Source organism: Fomitiporia mediterranea (genome assembly GCF_000271605.1).
Source record: "Fomitiporia mediterranea MF3/22 unplaced genomic scaffold FOMMEscaffold_4, whole genome shotgun sequence".
Lineage (NCBI taxonomy): Eukaryota > Fungi > Basidiomycota > Agaricomycetes > Hymenochaetales > Hymenochaetaceae > Fomitiporia > Fomitiporia mediterranea.
In genome coordinates, this window is record NW_006760389.1 from 805,497 (window position 1) to 814,590 (window position 9,094).

Sequence of the window (9,094 nt, forward strand, 5' to 3'; positions counted from 1 at the left end):
GCAGAGGCGACCTGGTAGCACGACATCAGCGTCAAGCTGACCTCTCCAAAACGATCTCACAACAATGGCGTTCGCTGTTTGTAGAGGAACGTAAGTACTGGGACGAACTTGCAAAGCAGGGGAAGAAAGAGCACGAGGAGATGAATACCCACGGTACGTCTATCAGTTGTTGTGATTTGATAAGGTAGTGATACTTTTGCTCCTATCATAATGTATTAATATTATGTATCATTGTTAGTAAAGAATAAAATATTTAAATAAAATATATATTGTATAATAAGCCATTCAGATTAGATATAAGCTGTAAATTAACTTATATAAGGATTATAAGATAGCATAAGAAATATTATGCCATATCAAAAGAGGGGTGCAATATATACCATTATAGACTTTCCTAAGAACTATAATTCTTATATCCCTATTGTAAAGACATGTAATGTTTATTAATTCTCATAATATAAATCTATCTTATTACAACCTTATAGTATCTTTTATATATCTTATCCAATGAGGGGTGCAATAAATGTCATTATGGATAATATTGTTTTTTTACATATTTTAGATACATATAAGAGTATATAATAATTTTGACTTTCTCCTGACGGATTCAAAGATAGGACAGGCATCTCTTGACACCAATAGATCAAATATAGGTGGTGCTCTCCACGTTTGTCTATACCAAGCTGCAGAATCACATACATATACATCTGTCCTTCCATTGATATAAAACTTCACTGATACACACCTTTACATGACAAAAGACATTGAAATACATGAAATTTCTAAGGTCGAGCCTGCCTTCCGAAAAGGAACGAGGGCGTAATATCTAACAATTTGTTCTTTATCCTAAAATTTCCCTTTACTACAAAATTGTCATGCGCCAACCTCCAATGCCTCTACGAGGGGAACGGCAACGTTCTCGCGCCTCAATGACGTGTCCTGACGGGGAGGGGCAACCTTTGGGAGAAGCTGCACAACGCGTTTATTCTGGATTTCGAGACCCTTGTTGCCAAAGTACCGTCCACACTCGAAAGTCCAGCAGTCGTTCGCTCGTACCCAATTTGCTAGTCCATAGAGATACTGCTGGACTTGGCAATCAATTTCCGGACCCCACGACGGAACCTTCTTAAGACCGTCGAGGAATTCTTTCACAGTTTGTGCGTGTAGCTGAACAACCTTATTGATTGCACCCTCCAAATCGGTGCTGAACTCGTGCATTACTATAGTAATGATGTTGCTAAGATCGTCTCCGACCGCTTGCTCCTTGTTGTATGAATAGATGTCCTAAGAAAGTTTTTCAGTATTTTAAACGAGGACTTGCACTGTTGTACAACGTACGTTGTCGAAAATGAGTAGGTCTGATACGTTTACACTCAAATTGGCGATGGTGGGGTGGTAGAATACTTCGTCAGGAAGATTGAGGTCAAGTTCCATTGCAACATATGCAGGTACGGAGCCAACATTTCCACGTCGGTTCTCCAGGTACGATGCAATTGTGAGCTGTGTGCAATTGTCCCTATGTGCTGCCTGTTGAACAACCTCTTCAATATAATATGTAAACCCTTCGATCATATGGCGTTGAGAGCTTGGAGAGGCTGTCTTGATAGCCCGCTCCCAGAACCTGTAAAAGCTACCTTAGCGTCTCAACCGTGTTGGTAGCCACATTGCCTGTCTTTACTCACTGTCTAGTAACTTCCCCAAGAGGGATTTCTCCTTCAGGACGGGACTTCTCAGGGTTTCTAAGGGCATCAATTACAATATCGGCCATGTCTCGGACTGCTGCCTCAGAATCTACGTCGGTGTATTCGTCGATGGCAAAAAGCAGAATCAACAAGTCGCAGCCTGTGCGAAGGTGTTCTACATAACAATTGTGAATTTTATTGGTGTCCATGTATTGAGTGCACAACCTACCCCGAGAGACCCATGGGTACGCTAGTGCAGCTAGGAGCGCTTAATATGAATATCTCTCAGTAGTTTATTGCGGAAATAACACAAGGAGAGGACTAACAAAAGTTACACTTCTCAAAAGCATACTGTGATCGAGGCGAAAATGCTTTGAAGGCGCGGACCCAAGCATCAGCCTCTGCTTTGACCTCTTCATAATAAGGATTTATTGCCCGTTTCCAAGGCCAGTTTTCTAGGGTACTTGGAAGAAAGAGTAGCTTGGTATTGTTAGACATTGGGGAAGAGAAAGCAAGATGATAGCAGCTACAAGCAAATCGACTTGGCTTTAAACCAAAGTATGATGACAAACATTAGAGAAACGGTAGAAAGAACGGCCCGTTTCTGACTAGACATATGTGACTGAAGGAAGAACTTGGAACACTCTAGATTGTAGTAAAAGTTAATTATAGTTAGTAACGTAACGTACCTATTAGACTAGGTTTTTCCCACAGTTCTTATCTATCAACTAGTCAGGGAAATCAAACAAGTCTGTATAACTGACCTAGCCAAGATTGGACTTCAATAGTAGTAAGGAGCTAAGTTCACTGTATGGAACCCGGTGTATCCTAATCCATTTGCATCAGAGTGATTACAACCTTGGCTTGGTACAAGATCTGCAACATTCTATCATAAGATTTATCCAGTACTTCTCAATAAAGCCATTCTTTTCCTTTTGCATTTGTAGAAACCTATATAATATATTTTGTGTTGCACTCAGTTTTTTTACTTGAAATACACAGTTACCCTATGTTCAGTCATCTTCAAGTTAGGGACACAGCAACATGCACTCCTAAGACTGATCACACCATTCCTTAAAGGAATCTCATACTATGTGAATAAGATCTAGATAATCACAACAGTAGTACAATAGCATTCTCAGTTTGGTGCCTGGAACGCTTCTGGCAAGTTAACCAAACATAATGGATATAGTTTCATCAACGTGCCACACACAGAAGGCCTTGCAGAAGCTCTTTTTGCAATATAGACTAGGGTCAAGTTCTGAGCTGTATAGTATGTACTTTTAGAGGAATCAGAAATATGCATTGAATCAGCTGTACAGTCAAGAGAGTTATAGAATTCCTTGTAACAGTATACAATAAAGCAGGAGCTATGCCTTCCTGTTGTGGTTTCAATATGCCAGTGACCCTTGAAAGAAAGCATAAATATCTGAGCAGGGTTGTAACTTGTAAGTCACAAATTGATTGGAATTATCGGATCACATTGACTTGAAACATTTTGGACAAAATCCGTCAAAGTGATGGTACAAAACAGTAGCCATTAAGGACCCCATATTCTTTTATTCAATTCAGTCAGTGCAGCCGGCGATTGCTATAGTCATTTCACTCTTACATTGGCGACTAGCCCTTGCTTTAGCTAGATTGGGTATCCACTTACATAATGAAACCTATTGAAGTTCCCGCACTCACTTGCAAGGTTCCATGCTTCCCGTGCGTCCCATGCGTCCCTTGTGCCCGAACCCAGTTCCTAATAGTTAAACCGCCCCAAGTAACATTAGTAGTTACTAATAGCGGTCAACGTTAGTAGGTTAAGTTCACACCGCTTTGCATTGACCTCATAGCAAGACTGACGGATTCATGTCGTCAAAGCAATAGTGGCGTCTTCCTTGCTCTACAGTTTTCTGCGATTCCCATTTAGCATACGAGACCATTTTGTCGCCATGGGCATCAATTTCCTACCTCCGGAGACACTTCACGACATTTTTGCCTGTGTGTATGCAACGTCCATGACTTTGATAAGAATGTTGATGCATTAGAGACAGTTTCAGTCGTTTGTCAGCAATTGTGCGAATATTTCTCATGCCATGCACTTAGCATAACCCTGAACCACTACATTCGCCGACCGCCTCAGAAACGGCTCGTCGAGGTTTTCGATGTATGGTTTGACTGATCGGTTGGAGTACCACGCAATTTCTAATTCATCTGTTACTTCGAGGATAACAGGTCTCAAGAGGATGGTTAAGTAGCTGAACGCATTGTCTAATGCCACTTCCTATCGGTGACATTAGGGGAAAGTAAACTAATTTAGCAAATATAGATACCTCCTGGCTTTCCCGGTATAAAGCTAACAAATATGCCAATGCTGACTGCACTACGCTTCCACCTTAAACTTAGCGATGGGGCCAAAAAGGCTGGCAGCATCAACCTTGCACAGTCTTCCAAGCTTGAATACCTATACCTCAATGGTCCGTTCCTTCTAGAATTTGGAGACAAGCCTGTGCATCTGGCGCGCTCGGTTGATCTCGATTTGGGGGGATTTTCCTTGGTGCAACAATGTCTAACATTCCTTGAGGTGGCCCCAAATTTGAAGAAACTCCAGATTGTCCTCAAAGTGAATCGTCCAACTAATAATGAAAATCGTTCGGTCATCTCACGCAACCTCCAGACCCTTTCCTTGCGGGATACCGCTCCTGTCCTACTAATCGATAAACTGGCCCTCCCCGCTCTGAAAGTCCTTAAATACTTTGGAAGTGAAGGTGGAAGTCTCTTAACCTTTGTCGAACGCTCGTTACCACCATTGACACGCTTGGAAATCTGTGGGAGCTGTGCGGGCGAAGAAACTATCATGCGCGTTCTCCCTCTCCTTCCCATGCTCCAGGCGCTCAGCTTGAGTTTACGCATCGTATCAGCGCGACTCTTTGAGCTTCTCTCAATACGAACAGGCGCTGATACAAGTAATTACACCCGCGACATACCCAACCAGATTGTATGTCCCAAGCTAGGATGGCTTTTCTTTCGTACGTACTCCGTTGTTGGCGATCTCCAGGAATGTGCAGATGCGTTGTGCAACATGCTGGAGTCACGTTGGGACTCATTGAAGCTATGGGATTATGTTATCGGCGTCAACGTGCTTCACTACCCGTTTTCTACGACTGACCGGGAAGGCGTCTATCGGCGTATCCAAGACAGGAAGGATTTCCTTGCTAAATGCAATGGTGAACGCTATCGACGGCTTTGCTTCTAACTTGATATTCAGGGGACATCATAGACTTTGCGTTTTGAAAGTGTGTATGGTCAGACTGTACTTGTTCACTATCGACCATCAGGTATTCTGGAAGTAGCCAAGTCACAAGTGTGATGCTGGCTTGTGGACGCTAATTTCCAGTGTGCGACAATCTGTAGTGTACTCTTGTTTCTTGTTTTTTTTAGCGAAATAATGTGCTGGCTTATAGCCAGCTCGTGGGTGAAAATATTTTATTGACATTTTCGTGTATGTTAGTATCCCTGGCATCTATCTGGATGTCTGTTGTTCGTGAATTAAGTTGATGGACGCGAATATATGCGTCTGGACTGTAGCAGGGTACATTCTCACGCTAATAATTAGTCGACGCGTGCTTGAATCAGCTTGATAACTCTGTCAAGTTCCACTTAGGACCACTATCCAATCCGCTATATCCTATTGAAGCTGGTGTATCTCTGCAATTCAAGCAAGACAAAGAGTTGCTTTGTTGACTTGGAATACTTAATAAACTCGTGAGGTCGTAATTAAGCCTGAGCCTCCATCGCAACATTATGCCATTCAACGGTTCGTCCTCCACTTCGATATACCACTCACTTCTGACATTGCATCTCATATATAAACGCATATACAGTCGCAACAATCAAAGACAAAGCAGTATCTGCGAAGAATGCAACAGTGACAAAGGTCCAAAACACTCGAGACCGGCACTCGAGTATGCCCATGGCCAAGACTCGCTTCGCAGAAGCTGGATACGTTCCTGATGCTCGTAAAGCCCCTCCGCCTCCTCCACCTCCGATGCGCTCGCATGTATCAGGTCAGCGCTTCGGACGGACAAGTGGGGATGGAACGGAGGACGTGGGAGCGACAGAGTCAGCTCCTCCACCTGTTGTACGGAACACCAAGCCGGTTATGAATACGAACACACTGTCCAGTCCATCGGAATCTTCACTTCCACCTGCACTTGATCGCACTCAGTCTGTCCTAGAACGGGCGAAGGCGTTTGGTGCGGAGGCTCGACCTGCGATTTCGTCGCAGCCACAGTCTTGGAAGCGGTCAAGACCAACCCCAAAAGCCGACGTTTCAACCGAAATCGCTTCGATTGACTGGGCGAATCTTTCTCCCACGGATAAGCAGGTGTTCTTTGAATGGCTTGATGAGTTCTTTGCACGGTACCTTCAGAGAGCAGCCGAAGTCACCTCCCCAGGAAAGACAGAGAAGAAAGAAGTCGGAAGGGTTGGGGAACACGTTGAGCCTCCTCCAGCTCCGCCTGTGTCAAAGGCAACAGTTGTTTCGGGCGCAAAGCTTGGACCTCCGGTTAGATCTTCCCTGCTTAGAGCAAATTTTGATTTTGATTTCGATTTATCCTCCTTAGCCAACGATAAGGTCGTGGTCGAAACCCAGTATTGACACCGTCTCACAATCACAATCTGAATTTACACCATCGTACCCACCATCGACAGTGCATGGCAGCCAAGCACTCGACCTCGCTGATTATTTCCACCCTTCGACCCAATGGGACACAGCATGGTACGCTGGACCCAATGCAATCCCACCTCCTCTGCAAACAAACCTGTATCGACTATACAAGGCGCAAATGGTATCCCGCGGAGACACTAAGTCTATCCAATTTGCCATTCTCTTCAATGATCTCAGCGCTGCATGGGTATCTGTGTCTTTCTCCGTATCGACCAGTCGCGTAACGGAACGGTCAGCGAAATACCTCCCTGTACCTCCCGCGCTTCCGCAAGAATTATTAGTTCAGGCTAACGAGATGTACGGAGAATCGATCGCGAGCTATGCAGAAAGCTACTTGGGCTCAGGTCAATTTTGCGCAAGAGGCGAATGTTGGGACCTTGCAAATGAGGCACTCAAGTTCTTCGCTTCGGATCCATCTATCCCACCACCTGTACCAAGCTTAGGTCGAACACACGGACACCTGATATTTGCAGGTCGCGCATATCCTGGAGGGATTCAAGTGGGACGATGGCGCGGAGGCGATGACCGCATACGAAGAGGTGACATTGTCGAATGGCGGAGTGTCCGTCGAATCGGTATCGTCGGTGGTCCTCCAGGAGCGTACGGTATGCTCGGCGACCCAGAACACACCGCCGTCATTTCTCGCGATGCTACTCCTTCTCCGTCTGCGCATCTCTATGATGGGGCAAGTATCGAACCTCGGGTATTTCGAGAATTGGAAGTCGTCGAGCAGAGTCGGAACTTTAACCCTCCTGAACCAGTTAAGAAATGTTATGATTTGGAGAGGTTTGAAGAAGGTGAGGTGTGGATTTATAGGCCCATTAGTTTGGAGGTGTATTTGGGATTTGGTGAGCTTGAGTGTGAGGCTCCTTTGACAGCACTTTCTATTTAGCTTTGACGTTGTAACTGCTATTCTCTATTTCTCTTCCGTTTTGGGTCCGATTGGAGCTGAAAAGGACACTTTGCACACTAAATAAAATGTCGTAGGCTTAGCAATCACCACTTCTGTACTCTTAGGCATTATTACAACAGCTTTTTCGTCGTTCGAGTGTTGGTACAGCAGGCGGAACGGAAATTGAAGCGCGTCAAAAAGCGCGCGAGTTCTATTTAGAGTGCACGCAATTACACCACCGACTACGTTTTAGCGTTCCGCCCTATTCTATCGCACCAGCAACAGAAAACAAACGTTCCCCTCTCAATGATGCGCTTCCGGCTTCGGCAAATCCGCCTCTAGGAATGACAAGAACTCCTTTGCACCTGCACCACTCTCATCAGGAATTTCCGACGATGCTGCTGCACCAGACGAAGTGGAAGAAACCGAAGAGAGGGAAGGTTCCTGCGCGTCGTACGCTGCGAGTTCGGAGGCGAGGTCCGTCGGCGGGGAAGGGGCCTTTGGAGGTGTGACCGGTGTGAATGGTTTTACAACACCCACATGTGCATCTTTTGCCTATTGAAGGAAGATTATTATGAGAGCTAGGAAGAAATACGGGATGCGGAGGCAAAAGGCAGCTTGAGCAGAGTGAGAAGGTGGACGAGGACTTACCGCTGGAGGAGGTTTGTAAGACCTTAGTTCGGAGAGGTAGAGCTCTTGAACGATATCTGCAGTAGGAAGAAAAGCAGAACAAGTCCGAGTTAGATATTAAGGTCACAGGATATAGAAGTATGGATTAGATATACGGACCTTTACGCGCAACAGACGAACTAGCGAAGCAACGGCATTGCGTCTGGCCGAGGCGAGCCTACATAATTGACCAAGTAAGTCCAATACGTTGCAAGTCAATATTCGAAAAGCAATACGCACGATACGAGAGGTGCCTCTAAGGATGGCGGACATGTTCGTCGTCGTCTAGTGTGTTGCTGTATGAATCCTCTACGTTGAGCACGAATTCTCGTGCGAGAGTGTGATGTGTGTGACACGCTACACCCACGCCACGTTACTCACGCGGTATGATCCGTGGTCTTAGACATACATTTTGGACCTCCTGCCCATATATCCAGAATATTTCATACTTTACACAAGTCTCTCAGATATTACATGCTGAGTAAGCTGAATCTTCTGAAAAGTCGGAAATATTACACAAAATGTGTTGTCATAAATTATGTACCACTTGTTGAGTAGAAAAATTCCATAATATAGTTGTTACAGTTCTCCGCTCTCGTCATCGGGAAAAAGTCTAAAAGGTTATATTACATTATAATGGTGTGAAAAAAGTAAAAAAAGTAAAAAAAGTAATTTGCATATTATCGGACCTCGATTTCTGATAAAGTAGTACAACATTGTATAAGGTACTGTAAGGTTTATGAATGTAATAAAAGTACATAAGGGTAATACCCCTTTTAAACATATAAAATGCATAATATCGGACCTCCCTTTTTTGAAATGTATTGTAAGGATTACCAAGTTTTGAAAGGGTAATATATATTTGTAATGTTTTACAGACTATACATAGTTATTATTCCTTAATAATAATAATTTTCCCTTACATCCATTCATTATTAAAATAACAAAAATCAATTATATTAAAATATTTGTACGATACATCATTATCTACAATAATTAAGGAAAATAAACCAAAACACATACATAGTGCAGCCTGCGTCAAGATTTGTGCAGAGTGTCCGTGTCTGCTGTGATGTGATACGAGTAGGTAGAGGTTGGGATCGGACCAGACTCGAGCGGGCGAACGAGTGCATT

At 44.1% G+C, this 9,094-nt stretch overlaps 6 protein-coding genes across 6 annotated transcripts; 4 read left to right on the forward strand and 2 right to left on the reverse strand.

The window, feature by feature from the left end:
• Positions 1-38: 38 nt before the first annotated feature.
• FOMMEDRAFT_80569 (uncharacterized protein) lies at positions 39-188 on the forward strand (the record flags this gene model as incomplete). The annotated part of the gene is made up of 1 exon (XM_007264481.1): positions 39-188. A coding segment is annotated over one exon (150 nt), but the record flags the coding sequence as incomplete, so codon positions are not given.
• A 685-nt stretch (positions 189-873) lies between these two features.
• Positions 874-2,180, reverse strand: FOMMEDRAFT_27083 (terpenoid synthase; the record flags this gene model as incomplete). Its single annotated transcript, XM_007264482.1, has 5 exons — positions 874-1,284; positions 1,339-1,621; positions 1,683-1,857; positions 1,912-1,941; positions 2,009-2,180. The coding sequence occupies 5 exons, from the start codon at positions 2,178-2,180 to the stop codon at positions 874-876; spliced, it is 1,071 nt and encodes a 356-aa protein (XP_007264544.1).
• Positions 2,181-3,622: 1,442 nt separating this feature from the next.
• On the forward strand, positions 3,623-3,852 carry FOMMEDRAFT_153854 (uncharacterized protein; the record flags this gene model as incomplete). Its single annotated transcript, XM_007264483.1, has 2 exons — positions 3,623-3,671; positions 3,725-3,852. The coding sequence occupies 2 exons, from the start codon at positions 3,623-3,625 to the stop codon at positions 3,850-3,852; spliced, it is 177 nt and encodes a 58-aa protein (XP_007264545.1).
• A 183-nt stretch (positions 3,853-4,035) lies between these two features.
• On the forward strand, positions 4,036-4,926 carry FOMMEDRAFT_153855 (uncharacterized protein; the record flags this gene model as incomplete). Its single annotated transcript, XM_007264484.1, has 1 exon — positions 4,036-4,926. The coding sequence occupies one exon, from the start codon at positions 4,036-4,038 to the stop codon at positions 4,924-4,926; it is 891 nt and encodes a 296-aa protein (XP_007264546.1).
• Positions 4,927-5,474: 548 nt separating this feature from the next.
• Positions 5,475-7,291, forward strand: FOMMEDRAFT_153856 (uncharacterized protein; the record flags this gene model as incomplete). Its single annotated transcript, XM_007264485.1, has 3 exons — positions 5,475-5,487; positions 5,555-6,237; positions 6,296-7,291. 3 exons carry the CDS (start codon positions 5,475-5,477, stop codon positions 7,289-7,291), a joined length of 1,692 nt encoding a protein of 563 aa, XP_007264547.1.
• Positions 7,292-7,594: 303 nt separating this feature from the next.
• Positions 7,595-8,233, reverse strand: FOMMEDRAFT_27085 (uncharacterized protein; the record flags this gene model as incomplete). The annotated part of the gene is made up of 4 exons (XM_007264486.1): positions 7,595-7,846; positions 7,943-7,998; positions 8,081-8,138; positions 8,201-8,233. The coding sequence occupies 4 exons, from the start codon at positions 8,231-8,233 to the stop codon at positions 7,595-7,597; spliced, it is 399 nt and encodes a 132-aa protein (XP_007264548.1).
• Between the last annotated feature and the right edge of the window lie 861 nt (positions 8,234-9,094).